Below are 27196 nucleotides of genomic sequence, written 5' to 3' on the forward strand. Positions count from 1 at the left end.
GTTGGTTGAGAAGTTACCAAAAATTTCTCTCTCGTGCCATCTGTCAGCTGCCAATGTCCTAGATCCCTCTCAGTCAGGCTTCAGGCCAGAGCACAATAGAGAGACGGTACTTGTTGCTCTGTTGAATTACTTCCCCCGGCCCAGAGGCAAGGGAAACATATCCATATGACTCCTGCTGGACCTCTTTGCAGCACTTGATATTACTGATCACCAGATGCTTCCCAGGCCCTTCCCCTTCTCTACTTCACACCCCAAGCCTTGCTACAGGCGCTCTTAGGTCAGGAATGTAGAAAGATTCAGTTAATACCTTCAAATTTTGAAAAACTCTGTGTGAGTGTGAGTGAATTATAATGTGAATTCCTTAAGAAGAAGGAAAAGCTATTTCGTTATCAATATTGCATGTGGTTAGATAGGGGCACGGAATGCGCAGTGAGGTTTCATGTTTTATATAACCATTGCCTCCAGCTAAACCCTACAGAGGAAGCACATGTATTTCTGGAAGGCCACTTAAAACATTTTCTTTTTTAACAGCTATTCACTTGCCTTAAATTGGTTGAGGGTATTGAGGCTAGGAATGAGCTAAGCAGTGCTTGACTAAGAATAAGAAGGAAGGTCAAATTTATTTACTTAGGGCCTTATCCTCCTGCCACTGAATTCTATGACACATCTCTCCTGTATTACACAGAGAGAAAGATCAGACCCTCATTGTTCGGAGGAAAAAAATCTGACACCCCATCTTTAGCCCCAATATTACATTTTTTGATTGTCAGAAAAAAAGCCCAGCACTGGTAACCTGTGTTTTAGTTTTAATAGATATATCAAATTTGTCAGCTGAATAGGCAGCAGGCCTAATTTTATATGAAGAGATAATTAGGACTAATTTTTGCCCCTCAATTGTATTATTTTTCACCTTCTATTTTTTCAGGGAAAAAAAACAAGCTAAAAAGGGTGACAGGTATCAGATTAAACGTGTTAATTTTTTAATGGGGGTAGGTAATCTATTTTTGACCCTCCTGCCCCTTCCAGTTTGGGTTCATTTTGAAATAGGCCTCACCCTGGCTTCCAGTTTTACACCTGAACATTTGTGGGTGCATGTTGATATACCTTAGATGTCCAACTACCTGATTTGCAGATACAATCAAACAGTTGAAAGTCTAAATGACATCCACTGCAAACATGCAGGCATAAAATGAACTACTACTCAAAAACAGACACCCCCCCCAAGCCCATGGAGTTGACCACACCTCTCCTACGAGAGTCTGCAGTAGCTAATTGTACAGAACATGTGGCTTTGCATCAGCTGCTACTAGATACTCCATTGATAGGCAATTCAGAAGAGCAAACAGATTAGACAGCAGCAATCTAAGGAACAGAAACTCAAGAGTTGTGCTGACAGGACGGCTGGTGCACAAACAAGGAAGTAAGATTTTAAAAAGCACTATGTCTTTATCAGCTCATTTGGAAACATCTGGGGCCAGATTCACAGCTGACGTATATCAGCATTGCTTTAGTGCAGTCAACAGAGGCCAGTTTACACCTGAATCTGGACCACGAGAATCAAAAACAAGACATCAGCCAAATAACAACAGAGACCAACATCAGGAAGAAAAATTAATATTTTCAAGAGCATCAAAAGAGGACAAAAACAAAGTACAATGTAAATCTATTAGAATTTACTGCACAACATCCCTTGAAGGGAATTGCAGCGTTTTCAGAAGCACAGTCCTTGGGTGAATAAATCTCCCACCCCTCCCAGCATTCATTGTTTCTGGTAATGCATTTTGTTTTACCTCACACTTCTCCACTGCTGGCTGCTGCCCACACTCTGAGCTGTTCCCTGCCACGATGCCAGCGCGCAGACTCTCACTGTCCCCAGTCCCTTCCTCCATGGAGTAGGTTTTTGAGTGATTGCCACGACGGTGCGTTGGGCTCCGGCTCTGCGCCAGGCTGAGCTGCTTGCGGAGTGCCCGGTTCTCCTCCTCCACCTCCCGCATGCGTATTTCCAGGCTCTCCCGCTCCCGCTGGTTCGAGGCTGTGTAATGAGGGCTATGGGGCTGAGATTCGATTGGCGATAGCGACACCGCCTTCCCATCTAAGGGATGGAAAATAATATCTGGATGAGAGCAGGGCTAACATTTTGTGTGTGCTTTACATAGCAAAAACACAGATGTTTATTTCAAATAAATCCACCTCTTATATAGAGTAAGGTCCCAATTCAAGAAAACACTTAAGCACATGGTTAACTTTAGGCAGTTGCTTCAGGCCTACTGACTTCAAGTCCCATTAACTTCAAGGGAACTTAAGTACATACATAAAGATGAGCATGTTTGTCTTGGACAGGGGTGTTTGCCAGAATCAGGGCCTAAACTGGAAGACAATGAGGAAAAGGAGGATTTAATATAATGACAATTAATATATTGTTAGAGGAAGTGACAATTAACATACAGTGAGGGAAGAAAATGTTTAAAAAAAAAATGTATGAGAGAGTATTTTTTCTATTCTCCCACCCAAAAAATTGCAGCATTTCAGATGTCACATCTTGCCAAGAATTGACCCTGCATGATTTCATGTGTGAGGGGGTGATTTACATCACTCAGGAGAGACCCAAGATACAGGAGAAGGAAAACATAATTACATATAAAGTACCCAAGAGAGGATCATTCCACTGTCTGTTCCAGGTGTGTTATTGCCACAGGGGTTTAGAGAGAGGAAATGGAGAGAGGCAGCCAATCTTTTAGTGACAGAGACATTCTTCCAAATTGGTTTTAACAGAGCAATATATTCATGGCAAATGTTTGAGAGGTGATTAAAAAAACCAAATCTAGTGTTAAATAATTTTCAGTTAAAATTAAATGAGACCAATAAAAATGAATGGTTACAGGTGTCCACAGAGTTGCGGGACAGTCTGTAGTTAACAAGGGCTAAGTACACTGCAACACGTCACTGCAATGAGGATGATGGGTGAATGTCTTGTACAGAGTACTTCTCAAAAATAAACTTTCTGCCCACATGCATTTTAAAGGCTGTACTGTTTCACAATCCCCCTCACTGTACACAATCACACTGGCTTTATCACCAATTTGTGAGTGGCTTAGAAAACACAAAATCATATAGTTATTGCTGAACTATCCTTATTACCAGAACATCACCTCGTTCTTAAATTTATCTCCCTGCTGCAAAGACCCTCTTCATCTCCTGCTTCGCTCTACTGTTTTTCTTACTTGATCAATGCTAAACTCCTCAAACTGAGGTTATGAAAAACTGTTACAGAAATGAGAACCAGTTTTCAAGCCTCCACTGTTACACATCAGATACACACACACACAAATATGCATGAACTATATATTAGTTTCCCCCCCCCGTTTAATTTTGTAAAAATATGAATATCTATGATAGGTGTGTCTGAGTTTGTAAATATGTGTAAAGATAGAATTCTGATGCTTGTTTGTTGATATTTGTAACTTGTTAAAAAAAAAACCCAAATACTTATTTTTTTTTAACATAAACAAAACACAACATTTTCTTAAGGTTGCAAAGCCAAGCACACAACAGTTAGGAAATACCAGATTCAGAGTTGCCTGATTATCCTTAACCTGCCCCCTTATGAATATGCATTATGACACAATTTTTACAGATCACATCCTTTTCTTTCCACTGGATCCCACCTCATTCGGAAATAGTCAACACAAAAATCTAACATTAGCAAAACTACCTATTGTTTAGAGCTGGCCAAAACATGTTAAAAAATTAGCAATAATGTTTTCCTCACCATTTCAAAAAAAAATTTTTTTTAAATGCAACCAATTCTATAGTTATTGATGACAATTTTTTTATGCCCTTTAAACTTTTTTTTTGGTAAAAATTCTGCTGCAGGGCTGGTGACACCCAATCCCTGTAGCCTCAATGGGAGGAAGCTGCACTCCAGTCCACTGTTACCAATCAATCTTTGTTTCATTGATTTCAATGTGTCAGCTGAAATTGACGTTTACTGAAATCTACTGATTTAAACTGAATCCTGCCAAGCCTAGCTATTTGATATGAAGTTCTACATAGAAAGTGTTAAATACGAAGAGGTTTTTTTTTTCCTCCAAAGAATCTCATAAGGGCTACTGCAACAACTCCCTCTGCACAGCATTGCTTTCTTACCAACTCGTGATTTTCTCACTAGTCTTGCAATAGCAGGTGTTCTTCTTAAAACCCCAACAGCTGGAGGCAAGTGACTGTGAAAATCTCAGCTTTCATTTAAAAGACAAGGAAGTTTCTAGCCCTCATGGGTAGAAGAGCCCTGCGCGGATATAAATTTATATCCACAGACATAAAATCGGTATCCGTGGAACCGCAGGGCTCTCGCAGGAACCGCAGCAGCGAAAGGAGTAGAACATGGGGCCACCACTCCCAGGAGCCAGTGCCCCAAGCCAGCAGCTCCTCCTGTGTGGCTGTACCACCCTCAGCCCCACCCCACCCCTGTCCCTTCCACGCAGCTGTCTGCGTGACTGCATCTCCTGTCTGGGGGCGGTACAGCTGCGCCAAAGGACAGGGCTGGGGGAGGGGCTGGGGGCGGTACAACTGCGCAGAAGGACAGGGCTGGAGCCAGTACAGCAGTGCTGGAGGAACTGCTGAAACAGGGCCCTGGCTCCTGGGAGTGGCAGCCCCATGTTCTGCTCCTTTCGCCGTTGCAGTTCTTAGGAGACCCCTGCGGATATCTATTTATATCTGCGGATATCCGTATACGCGGATATAAATTTGTATCCACACACAGGGCTCTACTCATGGGTACAGAGAAAAGTCTGAAAATATGAACTGGTTTTACCGAAAGGCTCAAACCAGAATGCAAAGAAAAAGAATCTAAAACTTAAAAACTAAAAACAAAACAAAAAACCACAACATGATTATTAAGCCAAATTCATGATTTTGGGGACATGGCTCATGATTTCTGAAAGCTTAGGGTTGGCAGTACCGGTATGGTGTGGGTTAAATATTCTTGTCTGAGAGAGATTTGCAGAGACATTGGCTTCAGTTCACCGATGAACCTATCTGAGGAGTTTCTTAATGTTGCAGAGTAGTTTGATACCCAGGCCCAATCTCCATGCCCACTTAACTTAGCCCATGATCAGTTTTAAGAATGTTATGTATATTTGTTTCACCTGGCCTTTAAAGAGAGGTAGGTGGACTGAGGTACGGGCTGATATAAAGAAGCACTAGTATTTGACTGATTGAGTATGCTGCTAGATAGAAGGGTTGAGTTGGTTGTACTGCACTTTAGTTTTATACTTTAAATAGTTGGTAGGGTGCTCTACGGTGATATATGGGCATTTTTTATTTAATCTAAATCAAAATAAAATAAAACCATTCATAATACGGACTGAGAGAGTTTTGTCTGAGAGCTTGCCCAGGTAAGAATACAAGGAACCAGACAGTGTGCTGTGAGGCAACTAGAAAGCTTTTGAATGCTGTAACAAATATTAATAAAGCTATTAATTTTTGTTCCTCACTTGGAGTTGCAGATCCATGTTTGGTCCTAGGCAGGCTATTTTATTTTTGTACGGTTGTCAAGCCTTTTACCCCAATCTTTCTGTGTTAATAAAATTTTACCAAAGAAATAAAAAATGACTTGCTAAATTTCACTGCTATAGACCACATATTAAATACTGAAACTGGAGTAATTATGGCATGGTAGCCAAAAGGCGGTGGTTTATCATCAAAGTAGGAATGCTAAATCGAAAACTGCTTCCCATATCTTAACCCTCAATGAATCCATAAAAATATATTAACAATAAAAAAAATTAATTCTACAGTGTTATCCCTATCTTACAGAGGGGGAAATTGAAGATGAAAGAGGTTAAGAACATAAGAATGGCCATACTGGGTCAGACCAATGGTCCATCTAGCCCAATATCCTGTCTTCTAACAGTGGCCAGTGCCAGATGCTTCAGAGGGTATGAACAGAACATGGCAATTATCAAGTGATCCATCCCCTGTCGTCCAGTCCCAATATTTGGCAATCAGAGGCTATGGGACACCAGAGCATGGAGTTGCATCCCTGACAACCTCGGCTAATACGACCTACCCTCCATAAAGAGAGAAGAGTGCCACCTACTGGGCACTTATACCATTTCCTGGAGCACAAGGCGTTTTTCCTTGCAGGCTCCCTTACCCAACCACATTCTCAAAATGACCCTCCTTAGCTCACAAGATCATCTATTCACAGCCCAAGTGTGTAATTTGCCCAAGGTCACAAACTGAGTCAGTGGTAGGGTCAGGAATAGAACCCTTGAATTCTTGGCTCCTAATACCATGTGAATGCCACTAGGTAAGTACATTGTCTAGATGTTTCCGCTAAAATGATCAGGAGTGAAAAATTCTTGACATAAAGGCACTGCCTACCATGTCTCATTTAACTGAGTTAAATGTCTAGATTAGGAAAATAGGTTGTGTTTAAAAATGCATTAGTTAACATGTTTTTAAATACTAGTGTAGACAGAGTCTAACACCTTTAAATACATATTAGCTGGCCACGGTCAATTCTAGGCTCACTCCTAGATAAGATGAATGTTACAATTAACACCTCTCACAGATAACCTTTCAGTCAGTCTGATTGCAGACCCAATAAAACAACGCTCCTTTAGTTACATTCTGTTCACATTTTAATGGTTTTTCTTTGCATCTTTAAGGACAATAAACTTAATATTTTAAAAACAAAAGCTGACATTCTGCAGATAGAAATGGGGGTCACAGTTGGCCACCTTCACCAGTTTGCCTCTGGATCTCCCATGAGCAAGTTCACTCAAAGCCCATTGCGTAGCAATTTATTCCCACAGGGAGCCTTGCACAGAATTACAAGAACTCTAGATAGCAAGAGAAACAAGAAGAGAGGAGACAGGGGAATGCTAACAAATGCTTTTTGTAGGTGGGTAGATGGTTTCTTTTGTTTTGGAACACTGATTCAACTTTAATCACCTATTACCTCAGCAGCTCCTGGACTTCTGTTCTCCGTTAAGTCATGGCAGATGTTGGTTACAAGGACCACAAGCTTGAAGTCAGGTTTGTTAATAGTTTGGTGTTTTAATGTCTATATCTCCACACAAGGATCCTAGGGGATACTAGGTTTCTTGTTCCCACTCTCACTGAGAATTTTTTCTCCCCTATGTCTAGGGCACAGTTTGCAAGTCGCTCACAGATGATATCAGTTGGAATTAGACAACAGTGCCCGATGAGCTGTTTTGGTAGTTGCCTATAGAACTGCTAAGTGAAGCAGAGCAATTTACTGCAGAAGTCTGAAGTGTAAACACAGCACCGTCTAATTCCAATATGAGTGATCCTCATGAGGCACTAATGAATTTATTATACTGATCTCCTTTAAAAAAAAAGAGGGGGGGGGATGACTTTTGTGCCTCTGATGAGGTCATGTTGCCAACCCTGAAAATTGAGGTCCTCGGAACAACTGCAGCACAGGAATCAGCAAGTCAAGCTTCCCCACATTACCTGGGTAAGTTTCCTCACCCCTGACCTGGAGAGACCATTTGTACATGTATGAGCTCGAGTTGCCTTGGCCTATTCAAGACTCAGTACTGATACTGCCAATAAAAGTGCCACTAGTTACTGCACTGAAAGCATCAACTGTTTTCACACAGCATACCAATCGTCAGGTAATTACCCCTTTTGGTTGCTTACTATCCTGGCCTGGATTCAGGCTCCAATTTCGGCAAAGACCTTCAGCAAGTGTTTAACTTTAAGCCCATGCTCAAGTTCCACTGAAGTTAATGGGACTTAAGTTAAGCACATGCTTATGTGTTTTGCTGAACTGGGGGCTCAGACATGAAACATCAAGCCCCATTGCATCCCCAAACTAGCCTGCTGCTCTTCGCGTTATTCCTTTCTCATCCCTCACAGCAATCCATCAATCATTCTCTTGAGCAAAATATCCATTCACAATTAGTATGTTTGGAAATCATATACATTATTACACACAAAAAACAACATTAAAAGAATGTAACGGTTGCGAAGTCAAACACACAAAAGTTAGGAAGTGTATGAATTAATTTTGCCAGTGCAACCTTCATTTGGCCCCCTAGGCACACGCATGACGACAGTCATTAAGTACGTGATCACATACTGGGATTCCTGCCTCTTCAGTGAGCACGATGGATAGTGTTCAATGAAGGAGCAGCCATTCTATATTTTGTTTTTTCCTCCTTACTCAGGCCTCATTTACTGCACACAATTCAAACCCTCCTCTGAAGACAGAATTGTTAGGTTCCTCATGGCCTTTTTCTATGGTGGTCACCATTAAAATGCCTGAGTGCTTCACAAACATTAACTTGTTTTTACAACCCCCTGTGAGATGAGGGTACGTTACTAGTTCAATGTATAGTTGGGGAACAGAGGCACAGAGACATTAAAATCAAAGGGGTACACTAATTTTGGGTGTTCAATCTAGATGCGCATGGCTTGATTTTTCAGAGCACTTTGTGTTTTATAGCTTTTTATATGTTCAAAACACAGCTCCTATTGACTTTAGTTGCAGTTGTGAGTGCTCTCACTTCTGCAAATCAGGTGCCAGGGTCCCAGGTTGGATACCTTGCAAAATAGGAAAACACAACTTAGTGACCACCTGTGAAGTTTGGTTTAAGTGATTTGCCCAGCACCACATAGAATTCTGCAGCAGAGGCAGGGATAAAATTCAGCTCCCCGCAGTGGATTTCAACTGCCTAAACCACTAGACCAAACATTGTCTTCCTGCAATTCCCTTTCTCATTCACTATACACCTTCCTACCTCTGTTGTGTGCTCCAGGATGTGAGGGCAGCCTAGCCTCCTGCTTCTCTCACGTTCCCTGAGTGGATGCTGAGGGAGCGTGCTCCCCGCCCACCATTCACCCCTGGCCCTCCAGAACTTGTCATCAGACTCCTGCCCTGTAAGACTTCCCAGGCGCCCATGACATGTAACGTAAGTCTGTTGAACACCATCCAGCAGGTCTGCCTCCGAACTGTGCCCAGGAAAGATCTACACACACTCGTGCTTCACACCACCCACTTCCTTGCATCCCACCCTGACACCAAGCGGCAGGACCTGCTGCCACCTAAGTAGGGCGAGGAACCCTGGTGGGGCCAGCCTGTACTCCACTATGGTCTCACAACCCACCAGGAATATTAGTTGCCGGCACCTTCATGGAGCCGTAAGCCCAGGTGTGTACTTGGCAAAGTTCATGAACTCCCTCAACACCTGCTGCGACAATTGGGAGAGGCACACATCTACATAGAGTGTCAGGTTGCAGCCCCTCTTCTGACTCCTCCAGAATCTCTTACTGTGGTTCTGGTTGCAGTTTTCCCTGCGTCTCCTGATAGCTGCACACCCCAACCACGGACCCACGAAGTCGCAGGACCTCCTCATCAACGTCCTCCTGGCACTGGCCAAGAAAGCCATTCATCATACCAAGAGGAGGAAGCTGAATGGGGGAGTGTAACAACGAGAAGACTCACCAGCGTGGCGCCTCCTGTAGGTCATCTGCGAATTAGCTTTTTCCAGCCTTGGAGCGCCCCCTGCTGGCCAGTGTCTCACCTGCCTCAGGCCCCCATGTCCCTCCCAGACCTTGGTGCCCCTTACCTCATGATTCTGCCTCCAGCAGTTCCCCCACACTCTAGGTCTCCCCTCCCCAGGGGACCCCCAATCCGCTATCCCCACCTTGCCTCAGTAGCTACTGCCAGTCATCACCTAGCCCTTTTCTCAAGGGGCAGACTGCCATCTGTAATGGCCACTCATCACTGGCAAGGGGATTGGACCAGCTGCCTCTGCCTATCCCCAGGCTGCACCTCTGCAGCCCCAGTACCTCATTAGGCCTTTAACAAGGCCTCAGCCTGGGGAGTTGCCAGGCTGGAGCTCCCCAGCTCCTCTTACCCTTCCCCAGCACTGCTCTGCTTTAGGTACCCTGCGCTCCCAGGGAGCTAGGTCCTTCCCACTCCAAGGCTGGAGCGAGACTCTTTCAGCTCCTGGCCCCCCAGCCCTCTTATCAGGGCCAGCTGGGCCCTGATTGAGCTGGCCACACTTGTGGCCAGCTACTCTCTCCACTGCTCTCACTGCTTATCCCAGCCGCAGCCCTCTCCCAGGCTGCTTTTAACCCCTGTTCTGCTGGAGTGGAGCAGCCACCCCACTACAGGGTGGGAGGTGTGCTCTGCAACCATGGGTCTATTTGTGGTGCTTTGTCTGCTCCAGTCTTTGGGCAGAGTTTCTCTGAGCGGTGTCCACTGGATTCTTGGATGCCTTTGAGGAGCAATGGGCACTTTCCAGGGTTCTCTGCTTGTTGTCCACCTTTTGACCCCTGATTCTTTAGCTCTGACCTCACACCGCTCCTGTTTTTTTCAGTTTGTATGGCAACTTCCATCTTCTCTGTATGTATGTATGTACGTACGTGTGTGTGTGTATATATATATATATATATATATATATATCTTCTTACTGTATGTTCCATTCTATGCATCTGATGAAGTGGGCTGTAGCCCACAAAAGCTTATGCTCTAATAAATTTGTTAGTCTCTAAGGTGCCACAAGTCCTCCTGTTCTTTTTGCAGAAATTAACTGTAGCCAGGGCTCAGTGGTTCCTCCCCCTTATTTGAGGCAGGGCGGCCTCTAGTTATGGGCAGGCCAATACCCGCCCGCCCCAGTACTACAAAGAGTACACACCTTCCTACTTCTGCAACAAATGAGGCAGAGATCCAACAAACAATGGCATCATTCACAACTCAGCCCCAATTCATCCCCAGAGCACGATCCCTCTTGTGCAGTGAATGACACACCACACAGTTCAGTGGAAAAAACAGTACTTGATCATGTCATTAAGAACTGTATCATAATGCATATGCAGAAGGCTGAATTAATGTTCCATGAGCAGCCTTACTTCTTTCATTCCCTAACTGGGGTTTGGGGTATTAAATTGAGAAAGTTGAGGATAAGGCAGTAAAATACAGAAAGAGTTCACATCAATCTACTAGGAGAAACCCACTAAACATAGCATGATAAATCTGCTAAGCACGAAATAACCATTCCCACCAACCCCATCCCCACAGATCTATAACCTTGCAAGGTCACACAGGCACAACCCCTTCCTTGGACAAGAGAGGGAGGGGACAGAAATTCTATGGAAAGACATTACCGAGGAACCTGGCACTTGGAGAAGCACTGGTAGCATGGCAAGCCAGGAGCAACAGAGAAGCTGGAGACAAGGGGAACTGTATATAGGGCACGCTGAAGCAAAAGCCAGAGAACTGTGGGAGAACAGGGTGTGACTTTTGGACATTGCAGATGGATTCAGGTCTATGAGGAATTCCTGGAAAAGTAACACTGTCTGGGGCAGAGACGTAGTGCAGAGGGGTTCTAATGGCATACCCCACTAACCGATCCTGCCAGGAAACCTGCAAGTTCCTTCTTGTTTTTAATATAAGATTGTACTGGAAAGGACATCCCAGACAATAGGCCTGAAGAGCCCAACCCTCAGACTGCTCTGTAGGGGTCCCAACAAGAACATCTCTACGTCACTTTGACCAGTAACTGTTTAAGCCACTGAACCTAGGGTATCTGCAACTTTTCCCTTTTGTGCCATCCTTGGTAAAATACCCCTTCACTTTAGCCATATGTTTGAGTGGTTCTGGGGACTCACCAGGACTAGCACCTACAGAGCTTAGCTGCTGAAGCACCATCAGCATTTGCCTCCAAGTCACGGCAAGTACCTCAGAGGTTTGGTGTACCACAGCACAGAGCAGCTATAATAGTTACAATATTATGTGTTTTCCTCTGAATGTGGCACTGGTTCTTTCAGTAGTATTCTTTTTTTGTAGACAACCAAATTTCCTAACTAAATGTTAAGATTCCCATTTTATTTGTAAATTAAAAACAAGAGCCAACAAACATTAACATACCTCGTTAATTTCTTTGCCTACAAAATAGCCTCTCTTTTTTCCCTCCTCCTGTCTCCCTCCTCATCTTCCCCTCCCTGCTTGCACTGGAAAAATTCATGTGTCCACAAGAAAAGGACTAAAAATAACATCTCCCCTTATTTCTTCCAGAAGTGGAGCTGAAAGAAAATAAGGTTTTATCAGGATGGGCATTGAGAGAAAGTAAGATTATATCAGGGATTTGGCTTGACAAAGATAACATGTTATCAAGAGGGGGCCTTGGCAAAGATAACACATTATCAAAATCAGGAGCGAAGCCTGGGGAAAATAATGTGTTAATACCTATTAGGTTCTAAATCAAGCATCTGTGCGCTTGATGAATCGTTATTTTTTCCAAGCCCCACTCCTGCAAAGATGTTGATTTTTTGGCAAACGATGCTTCTGGATAACACTTGGGGGAAGCGCTTTCTCTAGCGGCACTAGAGGGATTTTCTCCTTTTTAAAATGTTCTTGGTGAAGGATCCCTGCCTGACAGCCCTCGAGGCTAGAATTTCTATACCCAGAACAGGATAGCAGGCCACACTTCCATACAAAGTCTCCGCAAGTACTTCAGGGGGAACCACATGTAGGGGAAAGAAGGCCAATCAAGCCCCAGTACCCATTCTGCCCTTGATCTCTCTCCCCCAAGGCTGGCAATTGTTGCCTATTATAATGATGATTTCTGGGATGTGAGGACTTGCCTACTAAGATGCAGACTGAACAGCCATCAGATGGTAACGGCTTTTGGTCACTACCACCCATTTCTGGATAATGAATGGCCAATTCGAACTGAAAATGCTCCGTATCTCATTACTAAACCCGTGAACTGCCCAGTAGACGAAGTACAATTACAGTCAGCTCCTGAAAATGAGAAACAATTCAAAGTAGTGTGAACAAACCCAAATCACTACCTCAATGTGGCAGAATGTGGGTGCCTACAACTCATTATTATATAACACACACTTTATACAGAAGAAATTGCATGCTGCATTTATGCTCTTACACGCGGGAACCTAAAACTTTTATGTAATAGAGACCAGTGTGAATTCTGAACATACTGACATCACAGCCATTGTAACCTAGTGCTTCTATTGTTTAAATGATGACTTATGCAGCTTTTGAGACCATTTATTTATCATAGAATCACAGAAGTGTAGAACTGGAAGAGACCTCGAGAAGTCTTCTACTGCAGTTCCTGGTATTCAAGGCAGGACTAAGTATTATCTAGACCATCCCTAACAGGTGTTTGTCTAACCTGCTCCTAAAAATCTCCAGTGAGGAAGATTCCACAACCGCCCTAAGCAATTTAACTAAAAACAAGAAATAACTTACAAACATAGTACTGAGGCTGCTGTAATGTAGCTTGCCTTTGTCTGCCTCGGTCTTTACAGTCGATTTCTGTCTCTGTATGTGTGAAATGGAACAAGAATTGTGTCCCTGTATAGAAGCCTGCAGGATCTGTGGCTACTCTACACTTCCTGCTGAAACTTAACCCTTTATGGCATAGTGCTCTTCTGAATAAATGCTCTTACCTGTTTCTGTTGACCCAGAAAGCAGACTTTTCCAGAACCTGATTGTGGGGCACTGAGCCACTGCTTTCCTGTTACCAGAACCGGAGGGATGTGAGTCTCAAGGCAGATATTACATAGCAGTGGGGAAGGGAAGCTACTTTAATGTGCCTTGTTTAAATTGACCTTTAAAGGCTAACATGGCTGCTTTCAGAGGTGCAGGATTTTTATGTGGATGAACTATTATTTTCCGGCTTGACTTTTTTTTATATACATGTTTTGAAATAGTTTTGACTAGGTTTGATCTGTTCTGTTTTAGAAAAGTGGTAAGAATAAATGAGTCTATAATCACACTGATGAAAAAAGGTTAATAGAAATTTTAATGAAAGTACACCAGCAAAAATTAAGGGAGATTGCAAGGCTGTAATCAGCAAGCAGACAAAATCCCTTCGGTTCAGAATGCGGTGGAAGCATTTATATTGACAAAGGAAAATAAAAAACCTTGATCTTGACAAAGAACTCAAACAATTAGTGCACTGTATGTGTGATGTGCAGAGACCATTGGTTGTGACTTCCAGTCACAAGCTAGCCTGCAAAAAGTTTAAGTAAAACCATATATAATAGTATTTATTTTATTAAATCCTTCCACAAAAATATTTTGCATTTAAGAAATATATTTGAAGACAATTACGTGTTGGAAAGATCCATTTGATAAAGGCCAAGAAAATGTGGAGTATTTCTGTAACAAGCTTGCAAGAATTGAGCTCTACTTCCCTGATTCAGAAAAACATTCCTATTTAGGATAGCACTGAAGCACATCCACAGGATTTAAATGCATGATTAAAGCTAAGCATATGCTTAAGTATTGTCCTGAATAGGGATAGACTTAAACATATGTTTCCGTGCTTCTGTGAATCGGAGCCTAAACTTGAATTAGTATATAACACACACTTTATCCATTAGGCTACAAAGTCTGATTTCCTCTGTTTGGTGATATCTAAACCTAGTAAATGTAGCCTTTCTGAAAAGGTTTTCTTTTGCTTGCTGCCCAGGAAACACTGTTTGTTTGTGATTGGTCATAGGGGATGTTACCATATACTGACCTACCACAGTAGAGTGCTTTGTGCATTTCTGGTGCTACGTAAAAATGATTAATAACACTATGGCCTACACATGCAAAATTTCATGAAATATTAGAACCATTCCTGCTTCCATTGAAATCAAGGAGTTTTGCCTTTGACTTTTGTGGAAATGGAATTAGGCTCCTAACGTGCTGTCTTTGCTTCTATAGCAAAAAAATGTAAAGAGCCGTGAATTTCCTATGTATTGACTGCAACTGGAACCATAAATATGGAATCTTGTCTAATGATTCTTTTATATGCAGCTCATTATTTGCAAATGGACCAACACTCACATTGACTTCAAGTATGATCAAGATATAAATCAGTACAAAATCATATAAAGAATTAATTTTCTTTACAATAGCTTCTGTAGGAGTCACCTCAGATTCACTAGGTACTTGCCAACTGTACCTCAGTAGGAGGGATACTTTTATTTTTATTTATTTAATTATAGCAAAGTATCTGGGGGGGTTAAGCCTCCCCGCAAAAAAGATTTCCTTTGCTAATACATTTCAGTGGAGCCTAGTGACATAACTAGTGGAGGAAAGCTCTTGGGTGAAATTCTGATCTTATTGAAGTTAATGGTGAAACTGCCATTAACTTCAGTTGGGTCAGAATTTCACCGTTTGTGGAGTGTGATTTCATCAGAACTGGAAGGTTATAGCCTGATTGATATGCTAAGGTTTTTGATAAGAAAAAGTGCTTTTATCAGAATCAGTCAATGTGTTGGCCAGCTCTGACCATTTTTTGGCTTTCTGTTTAGAAAACATAGGATCACGGAGAAACAGGGAAAACTTTTAAATATGCTTGCAAATTTAGTTCTGTTTACAGGAATGTTTATGGACAGCTTATGGTTGGGTGGTGCTGTCAGACGTAATTCAGCCAGTCACCATCCAGTTCACATTATTTTGTACACCACCATTTTATTTTTTTTCAAATTCTGGCTTGTTTTTTTTTCTTTTGTCACTTTAAAAGTCGTATTTCACCCCTCTGATGTCGTAGCTGTGAAATATAGCTTACTGTTTGCATCACAGCTATGAAGTGATTTTACTTTTGCTAGCTACTTGTGAGACTTTTTGCTGTTATCTGCTAGATGATGATCTGTTATGACATTTTTCTTCATAAGGAAGGAGGGGAAACTCACTCATGAGTTATTTTGTCTCTGCTCACAAGTGAAGATAAATGTCATAACAGAGATCAGCCATCGTGTATTCTGAATGTGTAATTATTTGCATTTTTCTCTCACTGTTCTTCAGGACTGAAGTGGCTTAATGACAGGTGCAACGAATGAAAAATGATGGAAATGTGTGTGGAGAACAGAAGGCTCTGAATACTAGGAGACTATTAATAACTTATGCACTATTCTGTCACCTTTGAAATAACACAGGTGTATGTTAAATTAGAAAAATAAACTTGTGTATTTCCACTTGTATTATGCATGTATAAAATATTTTTTTAGAAAGTAGAGAGGTCATGTTGCTTGAGAGAGCTAGTTGGGTTTTTTGGGTTTTTTTTTTGTATGTGTATGTTTGTACTGTCGCTTCTGTACTGAGCAGTAGCAGACTTGCAGGCCTTGCAGGTCACTTTCCTATTGGAAGATAAATAAGTCATGTGAAATCTGGGTATTTTCTTAATTTAATTTAACTTTCATATAACCTGTCAATAAAACCAGTCCTTGAACAGAGGTGGTTGATCAGCATACAGGCAATCCTCTCTTTCAAAAATCTCAGTCAAAACACCTATGCCTATTTCAGAGGCAGCTAGGGTTGCCAACTTCCTAATCGCACAAAACTGAACATCTCTGTCCAGCACCTTCCCCGAGGCTGTGCCCCTTCTCTGAGGCCCCGCCCCTACTCGCTCCATCTCCCCTGCCTCCGTCGCTTGCTCTTCCCCACCCTCACTCACTTTCACTGGGCTGGGGCAGGGGATAATGGCTCCAGCTGGGGGTGCAGGCTCCGGGGTGGGGCTGGGGATGAGGGATTTGGGGTGTGGGAGCCGGCTCCAGGCAGGGGGTTGGGATGTTGGGGGATAAGGGCTTTGGACTGGAGGTGCGGGCTCCAGGTGGGGTCAGAAATGAGGAGTTGAGGGTGCGGGAGAGGGCTCCGGGCTGGGTCAGGAAGTTGGGGTGTGGGGAGGGTGAGGACTCCGGCTGGGGGTGCAGGCCAGGGATGAGGGGTTTGGGGTTCAGGAGGGGGCTCTGGGGTGCAGGAGGGGGTGCGGGCTCTGGGGTGGGGCTGGGGATGAGGGGTTTTGGGTGCAGGAGGGGGCTGGGGCAGGGTGTTGGGGGGGTCTGGGCTCCGCGAGGGAGTTTGGGTGTGGGAGGGGACGCTGGGCTGGGACAGGAGGTTCGGGGTGCAGGTTCCCAGTGGTGCTTACCGCAGCTCCTGGGAAGCGGCCGCCAGGTCCTTGGAGCCCCAAGATGCATGGGCAGCCAGGGAGGCTCAGCATGTTGCCCTTGCACCCGCAGGCGCTGCCCCTGCAGCTCTCATTGGTCACGGTTCCCAGCCAATGGGAGCTGCGGAGCTGGCCCTCAGGGTGGGGGCAGCGCATGGAGCCTCCCTGGCCACCCATGCATTTAGGGGCTGCAGGGACCTGGCGGCTGGTTCCGGGAGCTGTGCGGAGCTAGGGCAGGCAGGGAGCCTGCCTTAGCCCCGGGCCCCTGCTGCACTGCCAATCAGACTTTTAATGGACCGGTCAGCGGTGCTGACTGGAGCCACCAAGCTTCCTTTTTGACTGGGCATTCCTAGACTGGACGCTTGGCAACCCTAGAGGCAGCACCTTTGCCCCAAGAATTGACTCCAGATACAAACATTAAGGCATAGAGTAAACTTTCCTACTGCTTGCGACACCACCCAGCACAAACTGTATCATAAAACAAACAGCAGCATTTCTTCAAAGACTGAAGAATGCTTGCATGCTATGAAAAGGAACTTATAAGACCTCATGTAACAGCACCATCTCGTGACTACTGCCATAACAATATATATATGGGCATGGACATGGACATCCTCCATGGGTAAGTTGAAACTAAGTCCCAGCTGTAAGCCTTAGGCCTGGTTTTCAGATGCTGGACATCCACATCTCTTCAGACCTCTGTTTTTCATCCCAACCGCTCTGCTTAGCCAAAACCAACCTAACCCACCTCAGCCTTCACATATCTCATCTTAGAGTAAAATATTTCTGGAAAGTTTTAAGCAGCTCACAAAGAAGTTTAGTATGACTATATGTTGCAGACATAACGTGTAGGTGGGGAACAGCAGGAATCGAGTCCTGGATCAGATCTAAAAGCACCAGTCTGTGCAGTCTGAGCTAAATGACCCAGGTCTGTTAATGCAAAGGCTGTAGTGATGGACTCATAAACCTCTATATGGTCCAGCCACTACTGGAAGATGAAGAGCCACACTGTAAACTTGGGTTACACAAAGATCTTCCTACTGTTCTTTTGCAGGTTTTTTGGCTTCTCTTATCCCTGAAGCAAATGTAAGTACAACTTCTCCTGCAGTGCTATATGAGCATTAGGTGAGCCTTTGTAGGTTCTCTGGTGTTATAATTGGACTGGTTGGAAATCTTCCAAGATTTCTAAATTGGATTTTTGATTAAATAAACATTTTCACAGAAGGTATTTGCTTTCCTTGAAAATTTTGGAATTTTCAAGAAAATCCCAAACCCCAAAATGGGTGAAATTTTTTTTTGTTTCAATTTTTTTGAAACTATCCATTGAAAGTTGAAATTTTCTATTGAAAGTTTCCATTGAAAGTTGAAATTTTCCATTGAAAAATAACCTAGTATTGAAACAGGTCTAGTTATTATGTAAACTGAAGGCGGTGTTACCAAAATAACAGAACGTGGAAGATTGTACATGTAAAAACATCCACGTGCACTATTTGCATGCCTCAGTTTGAAGCATGGTTTGGAAAGTGGGTATGGTCATGATGGGGGGCGTGGCTAGCTGAGAACCATACAGAGGGCAGATGGTTCCAGTCTGGAAGAAATAGAAGATGGAAAGCCACTGTTGGACAAGAAGTCCAGTATTATGAATGGGAGGAGAAAGCTACATGTGGAGGTCAGAGGTTGTCTTGGAAGCAATGGGCTGCATCTGTGCTCAACTTGTGTTGTCCACTGGAGTTTCTGCATGGTTTGCAAGGTCTGCAGGGTCTCTTGTTACAGAGCAGTTCTTAAGCATTTTTCAAAATGTAAGGAAGTTCCCAGGCAAACAGATTTTCTAACACTGAAAAACACTCTACCTTATTTCAGCAAAAGCATCCTAGAGAATGTTATCTAGCCAGAAAACTACGTTCCGGTTTCTGGTTCTCATGATGGCACTACAACAGCAGAGTTAAGGTTATTATTTTTGTGTCTCACCTGGGTATTGGCCTATCTTTTGAATATTTGGGGCTTCTGTATAAGATGGAACCTTAACTTGGAATTCCAGACTCTAACATTTGTGTTTTTTGAGAAAATGGAAGGATTTTTAAGAGTGTTTTGGCTCAATTTGAGTGATAGAGTATTTAACTTTTAAATGTAGGTCAACAGGTTTTTGCGTCCGCATGTATATATCTGTATGTTTAAGTGTAGATTTTTATTTTTCCTGAATGGCTGACGTGATTAGTATACGAAAGCATATGCAAAGTAGACCCTCTCACCCAAATCCCCTAAATGCAAGTGCTGTACAATCAGGAAATGGATTCTAGTCTTCATTGTTGCTACAGCAGGGAAAGCGCCCTTTACATATGCAAATACTGCTCAGAAGTTTAACTTAATAATTATCAGCTGGAGTCTCTATTGATGAGCAGCTGAGCCAACTTCAGCAGGAGAATTCTGCAGGATTCTGCATTCTCTTCAGCAGGAGAATCTGAATTAACTACTACTAGGCCAGGGGTGGGCAAACGTTTTGGCTCGAGGGCCACATCGGGGTTGTGCAACTGTATGGAGGGCCGGGTAGGGAAGGCTGTGCCTCCACAAACAGCCTGTCCCCCTCCCCCGATCTGCCCCCCTCCCACTTCCTGCCCCCCGACTGCCCCTCTTAGGACTCCCGACCCATCCAATCCCCCCTGCTCCTTGTCCCCTGACCGCCCCCTCCAGGGACACCCCCCCCCCCACCGTGCCCTGACAGGCCCCGTGGGACTCCCATGCCTATCCAACCCTCCCTCCTCCTGCTCCCTGTCCCCTGACTTCTCTGACCCCATCCACACCCCCGCCCCAAACCACCCCCTGGGACACCAGCCCCTATCCAACCCTCCCTGTCCCCTGACGGCCCCCCAGGACCTCCTGTGGTTATGCAATCCCCCTCCGCTCCCTTACCATGCCGCTCAGAGCGTCAGGAGCTTGCAGCTGCGCTGCCCGGCAGCAGTGGCAGGCCAGAGCGCTGGTGGCGTGACAAGGCTGCAGGGGAGGGGCTGGGGGCTAGCCTCCCTGGCCAAGAGCTCAGGGGCCAGGCCGGACGGTCACACGGGCCATAGTTTGCCCACCTCTGTACTAGGCCCTGAGTTAGCATTTTTGTCTGTTGTGTGCAGTTACTGTTGTGGCAGTTCTAGAAACCTAAAGGTACCTGTAATACCTTTCTATGAGCTTGCAAATATTATTTTCTTACCAATGTTGTGCTTTTAAAAAACACTGAAAGACACAGGTTTGTTTTGTTTTGTTTTTCTCTTTCTGCCTCTCCATCTTTTTTATGGAGCAGAAGCCAACATGGAACAGTTCTACTCCTTTGTCCCCCAGTGTCGTTAATGATCGCAGCAGCAGGGTGTACAGCTGTGAGGAAAAACAGCCTTTCGCTGCCCTTAGACATATGCTTAACTTTAGAGGAACTTAAGCACCTGCCTAAAGTTGAGCATGCATTTTGCAGAATAGGGCTGGACTTCTGAAAAAGGGCTGTAGTAGGTACTGTTTTCATTTAAATGGTCACACTTGTGAATGATGAGGTTGCTGGGCACAAGGGGGAGGTATCGAAGTGGTGAATGTCAAGAAGTGGTGCAATTCTTCGACAGAAAATTTTAAAATTAGCTGCTGCTGCTGTTTTCCCTCCTGTTCCCACTATAAACCAACAAAATTCAGCTGGCTACAATATCTTCCCTGCAGAAATAATTTAATGAGTATTTCCCCAGTGTGCTTTATTGTTCACCCCATGTTCCTACATCGCTTCTGCAACTTCCCTCTTGGTTCCAAGCATAATCGTCCTTGAATACAAGGAACTGCACTAGAAGACCTCTCGAGGTCTCTTCCAGTTCTACACTTCTGTGATTCTATGATAAATAAATGGTCTCAAAAGCTGCATAAGTCATCATTTAAACAATAGAAGCACTAGGTTACAATGGCTGTGATGTCAGTATATTCAGAATTCACACTGGTCCCTATTACATAAAAGTTTTAGGTTCCCGCGTGTAAGAGCATAAATGCAGCATGCAATTTCTTCTGGGACAGAGAACTTTTCCTTCACCCAAACCTGCCTGGATAATCTGACAGTATCCAACCACCAGGAGGAGAAAAAAATCCCTTGCTCTCTTGAAGGAGCTATGCACTATTAGGTGCTAGAACAGTGGTTCTCAAACTTTTGTACTGGTGGCCCCTTTCACATAGCAAGCCTCTGAGTGAGATCCCCTCTAATAAATTAAAAGCACTTTTTTATATATTTAACACCATTATAAATGCTGGAGGCAAAGCGGGGTTTGGGGTGGTGGCTGACAGCTCGCAACCCCCCATGTAATAACGTCACAACCCCCTGAGGGGTCCTGACCCCCAGTTTGAGAACCCCTGTGCTAGAATCATTAAATCCCACCCAATTCAGAGCTCCCAAATGCAGGATTATAAATGTGTAAGGCAGAGATTGTGCAAGTTAGCTGTATATATCCAATGTTGCCAACCCTTGTTATTTTATCATCAGTCTAACAACATTTGGTGTTTTTTTTAAAGCCACGGCTCCTGCAATTATGTGATTATATGAGAATCTCAGGTAGATTTTAAATTTTTTTAAAGTTAGTTTCTAGCCTTCATGGTTGCAAAGAAAAACGTGAACCCTCAAGACCCAAAAATTAGAAGACAAATAAAAAGAACTTCAAAATTGAATTTATTATTTTTGAAATCTCTTGCTTTTTAGTTAACCTCATGATTTTTGGGGAGCTAACTCATGACTTTTAAACACATTCCATTTAAACAGATAACCCTTTACTAAAACAGATTATTTTTGTAATGATGCAGATCTTTATATGCCTAATGCAAAATGTTTTTGACGAGTATGCTGTCAGTCACAAATTCAGAAGGGCAGTTAAGGAGTTAAATTCTTGGTTGCTTTGTTGGGAGTTTTAAAAAGATTACTAAATCAATGCCTTTTCTGAGGTAATAGTTAACATATTTTAAAGCTTTCAAGAAGGGAACATTAGTCCAGATGTATACCAAAAAAATAAACGGGGAATAGATTTCATTGTTCATTTAGTCAGTCACTCCCTTTTGGTTTGTCTTTAATAGAGACAGAATTCAGATTCATATGCATTCAAAATACTATATAGAGTAAATCATTTATGTACATTAATGCCTCTCCAATATTCGTTTTTTTCATTGCCATCTTCTGAACACCTAAGCTGCAGATTCCAGCTGAAAAGTTCAGACCAAACATAAGATAAAACCAACTCAGTTCTATTATACAGGAAAAGGTGCCCACCCTGGACAGGTTGCTCGCTAGTGAAAATTCAACTCTGGCAATAATGTACAATGCAAACTCTGACACAGCAATTACATTTATTTCATTTAGGGTCTACCCCTTTTATAAGTGATTTGTCTTTCCCTGTATCACTTGCTCAGGCCTTAACCAGGTCCTGGTGATCCTTAATACTTTAGGGAACGTCTACTCTTCAAACGCTGCACCGGCGCAACTGCACTGTTGTAGCACTTCAGTGAAGATGTTACTATGCCAACAGGAGAGCTTCTCCAGTTGGCGTTGTTAATCCACCTCCGTGAGAGGCAGTAGCTACGATGATGAGAGAATCTCTCCTGTCGACGCAGCACTGTCTACACCATGGATTAGCTGGGTATAATCGCATCGCTTTGGGCTGTGGATTTTCACACCCCTGCGTGATGTAGTTATACAGATGTAAGTTTATAATGAAGACCTTACCTTAATGTCAAAGCCCACCATTCCCCAAATACCCTCTTCACTTCCAAATTTCTGCAAACTCTATCTTCATCCTCTGTGTAGCTGTACAAATAGTAATTCTTCATCATAGGATACTGATCCTGCTCCATGGGATTAGCCAGCAAAAAAAAAAAAGTTTTGAATTCTCCAGCCCTCCTCTCTCCAATTATGGCCTTCAGCAGCCCAAGCAGAGCAGTTGGTTAGATTAGATATATCAGTTATGCATGAGACCCCTGAAATCAAGCCTAAACCCAAGTCTCCCATGATCACACGGCTACCACCGCATTTTATTTAACAAAGGAGGCCATGTAGGAAGTCTATGGTGCATTCTTTGCTATATTCCTTGGCTATACAGCTTCTGAATTTAGCATGTCATATAATTTACAATGCTTGAACATCTACGGTTTCAAGAAGAAAAGCTGTGAACCCTGCTTGTGACTATTTTTGGTTAAAAAAATTAGCTAAATTTCATGTGTAATTTTGTTGGGTTCTTTTTAGTGAAATGTATAATTCCTTGCCAGATGGTGTTTGAGTTATCTAAACTATTACCCTAAACTTAATTAGGGACGAACTAAGGCAATTAAACATGGGGTAAAGTGGCAGAAGTATTCAAGACATCCAACATCCGATATAAAATATGATTTTATATATCTGAGATGGGAATTAATCTTAAAAGTGTGTTTAAAGAAAGGCAAATTCATTCAGAAACAAGCTTGACTTAAACAGTAGTTACTTGCAAATAGTTTAAGTTGTGACAAATTCTGAACTAGCTTAAGTGGGCACAACTCCCACTGAGATCTTCAAAGAGTATGGCCCACTTATAAATATTATCAGTATACTATAATTGAAAGTCACCAGATGGTGCTATTTCAGATAGTCTTAACAGTGGTTCTTGAAGAAATGCTCCATTGTTAATTGTGGTGCAGTTCTTTTAGACTGTTGTATGACAAGTGAAATTTGTTCCCTAATTAAGTCTTGACGGGAATTGTTTCATAATTGTAGGACTAATGGAACTGCTGTCCACAGTATATACAGACAAATATATAACAGGTGCCTTTGAATAAGTGATGAGGAAGTTAATGGAGAAACTGAGTGGACAAAGCTGTGCTGCTAACATTTTAAGTGATCTCTTTTTTGTTGCCAATTAATTCAGAATAAGTTGGCACTGAACTGGCATGACAGACAGATAAGGCTACAGGATAAAATAGAAGTTTCAAATGCATTTGGGGAGCAGTTTCAAACAAAACTTTTAAAACTATAAACTAAAGGCTACTTGAAGGAGAAATTTCTATTAAAACCTGGTGAAAATATCCCTATTTTATTACTTAAAATCCAGCTCCGCAAAGCCTGGGTTGGCAAGAATCATATTTCTGGATAAAAGCAGTTTAGGATAATTTGTTAGCTCTGTGTTTGCTATCCACTCTCCTAAAAGCATATATATTTCAGGACTGTTAGACAGTTTTAGATGAACTAGGATGGCAAGATATGTTATGTTTCTGGAATACACAGGCAGAGCTGTAACTAAGAATTTTAGCACCCAAAGGTGACGTGGGGGGCATGGAGGGTCATGTGCCCCCCAATCCCAATTTCTGCCTCCCATTTAGTACAGCGGTTTTCAAACAGTGGGGCGTGCCTCCTTAGGGGGGATGAAAGAGCGTAGCAAGGTGGCTTGGTGAACCAAATCAAAGCATATTAGAACCCATATGGATCACTTAGGACAATTCATAGATATTAAGGTCAGAAGGGACCATTATGATCATCTAGTCTGACCTCCTGCACAATGCAGGCCACCTAATCTCACCCACCCACTCCTGCAATAAACCTCTCGCCTATGACTGAGCTGAAGTCCCCAAATCATGGTTTAAAGACTTCAAGGTGCAGAGAATCCTCCAGTTAAGTGTAGCAGTAAGCAGACGACAAGAGTAACAGGATTCTGCTTGGTTCTGTATTATAGTCCCTGAGTATTTTTTTATTACCATATGTCATAAATATAAAGGGCAGGGTAAACCCCTTTGAAATCCCTCCTGGCCAGGGGAAAGCTCCTCTCACCTGTAAAGGGTTAAGAAGCTAAAGGTAACCTCGCTGGCACCTGACCAAAATGACCAATGAGGAGACAAGATACTTTCAAAAGCTGGGAGGAGGGAGAGAAACAAAGGGTCTGTGTGTCTGTCTATATTCTGTCTTGGCCGGGGATAGACCAGGAATGGAGTCTGAGAACTTTTAGTAAGTAATCTAGCTAGGTACGTGTTAGATTATGATTTCTTTAAATGGCTGAGAAAAGAACTGTGCTGAATAGAATAACTATTTCTGTCTGTGTATCTTTTTTGTAACTTAAGGTTTTCCCTAGAGGGGTTCTCTATGTTTTTGAATCTAATTACCCTGTAAGGTATCTACCATCCTGATTTTACAGGGGGGATTTCTTTATTTCTATTTACTTCTATTTTTGTTAAAAGTCTTCTTGTAAGAAAACTGAATGCTTTTTCATTGTTCTCAGATCCAAGGGTTTGGATCTGTGGTCACCTATGCAAATTGGTGAGGCTTTTTATCCAACATTTCCCGGGAAAGGAGGGGTGCAAGTGTTGGGAGGATTGTTCATTGTTCTTAAGATCCAAGGGTCTGGGTCTGTAGTCACCTAGACAAATTGGTGAGGCTTTTTACCAAACCTTGTCCAGGAAGTGGGGTGCAAGGTTTTGGGAAGTATTTTGGGGGGAAAGACGCGTCCAAACAGCTCTTCCCCAGTAACCGGTATTAGTTTGGTGGTGGTAGCGGCCAATCCAAGGACAAAGGGTGGAATATTTTGTACCTTGGGGAAGTTTTGACCTAAGCTGGTAAAGATAAGCTTAGGAGGTTTTTCATGCAGGTCCCCACATCTGTACCCTAGAGTTCAGAGTGGGGGAGGAACCTTGACACCATACATTAACCAATATTGCCTCATTTAGAAATGAGAAGATAATTTCTGCAGGGGACCATAATTTAGAATCTCAAGCTCTTTAAAGGTTGATATAGCCAAAGTTCTAAACTAAAATACATCATGAAGAAACAAGAAAGGATAGATTTACGGAGACTTGTGCATCCCTTGGGATACAGCAGATCAAGCATCCATATTTTGGGAGGCTGGAGTGACCCCTAGGGGTCCCTGTACATGGAGATTCGTGAATGCAGGTCTAAAAGATTACATGTTTATACGTATGTTTATGGAACATATCTCAAATTATTTTAAGGAAAAGAAGAATGCAAGACCAGTGAAGCAGTGCTATGGGAAGTATGAAAATCAGTCATCTGGAGCAATATTTCATATATTCCTCCTAAAAAGAGACTAGCAAGAGAGACACAAGCCAATTTAAAATAGCTATCATATGACCCAAAAAATGAAGTATAATCAATCCCCAACAACACAGCTGTTAAGCAAGGTGAAAATGTCAAAAATATCTATTTGAGGTTAGGACAAGCACAGGATAACCTGACCTTAATTCAAATTTTACAAAGGAGAAACAGATCTGGTACACCTTAAGTCAACTTTTTGAGAAAAAGGAATACACAAATGCTACAATGGAATATACTTTATTTTAGGAGTGTTTTATAAGTTTTAAATAATTAATGTGCTACTCCTTATCAGTAAGGGGTCACCTTTCCTGCACCCAGGGGATCATGAACCTAGCCAGCAATATTTATAGCATTGTACCCGATCAGTTCAGAGAAATGTGAAATAAACCTATGGCAACAGTAGATGTCAAGGTAGCTATTATATATATATATATATATATAAACTCACCTATGCAGGAGCAACTCCCCAGGATCAGAAACATGTTAAGCTGTTGAATGGTTCTCTTGAAAAGGAAATATCAGCTTCATTAAATTAAGCAACAGTGATTCCTTCTGATGGTAAGGTTGGTGAGGACAAAGCCAGTGCTTATCCAACAGGCAGTGTCATTCACAGAGCTTCTTGAAAATTTTACCAACACAATTTTCAATTAAGAATGGCTTTTCAACCAAAACAAAAATTTTCACAGAATTTTTTTGTTTATTTGCTTGAAAAACAACATGAACAATAATAACTGACAAACAAATATGAGGGTTCTTTCCCCTTGCTTCCCTGATCCCCCTCCTCCCTTTTCCAGGGGAGAAAAAAGTGGGGTGAGGGGAGGAGGGAGAAAATGGAAAAAAAGGAACAAAGTAGGACAAAAAATGAACATTTTTGTTCAGTTGAAAAAAACTACAATTTTTTGTTTTATTGAAAAAATTTGATAAAAATCCTCAAATGAAACACTTTTTTTTGTTTCTTCCTAAATTCTCCACCGAAAATATTTAAATTTTTTTGACCAGGCTAAAATTTTCAAAAGCACTAAGTGACTTAGGGCCTACATCTCATTTTCAAAAGTGACTTGGACACTGAGGAGACTAAGGGCAAGATTTTCAAAGGAAATTAGGCACCTAAAGACATAGATAAGTGCATAACTGTATTTTCTAAAGCCCCTAGGTGTCTAACCCCATAAAAATCGATGAGAGTTAGGTGCTTTTG

At 42.6% G+C, this 27196-nt stretch overlaps 1 protein-coding gene across 2 annotated transcripts in view; it reads right to left on the reverse strand.

Moving 5' to 3' along the window:
• LARGE1 (LARGE xylosyl- and glucuronyltransferase 1) overlaps positions 1-27196 on the reverse strand; it is a 361133-nt gene that overhangs the window by 189611 nt on the left and 144326 nt on the right. For both annotated transcript variants that reach the window (XM_084627513.1, XM_084627512.1), the window contains exon 3: positions 1791-2092. In XM_084627513.1, the coding sequence (XP_084483639.1) occupies positions 1791-2092 (302 nt within the window). The remainder of the gene's footprint in view (positions 1-1790; positions 2093-27196) is intronic.

This window comes from Lepidochelys olivacea (assembly GCF_965140295.1).
Source record: "Lepidochelys olivacea isolate rLepOli2 genome assembly, chromosome: 1".
Taxonomy (NCBI): domain Eukaryota; kingdom Metazoa; phylum Chordata; order Testudines; family Cheloniidae; genus Lepidochelys; species Lepidochelys olivacea.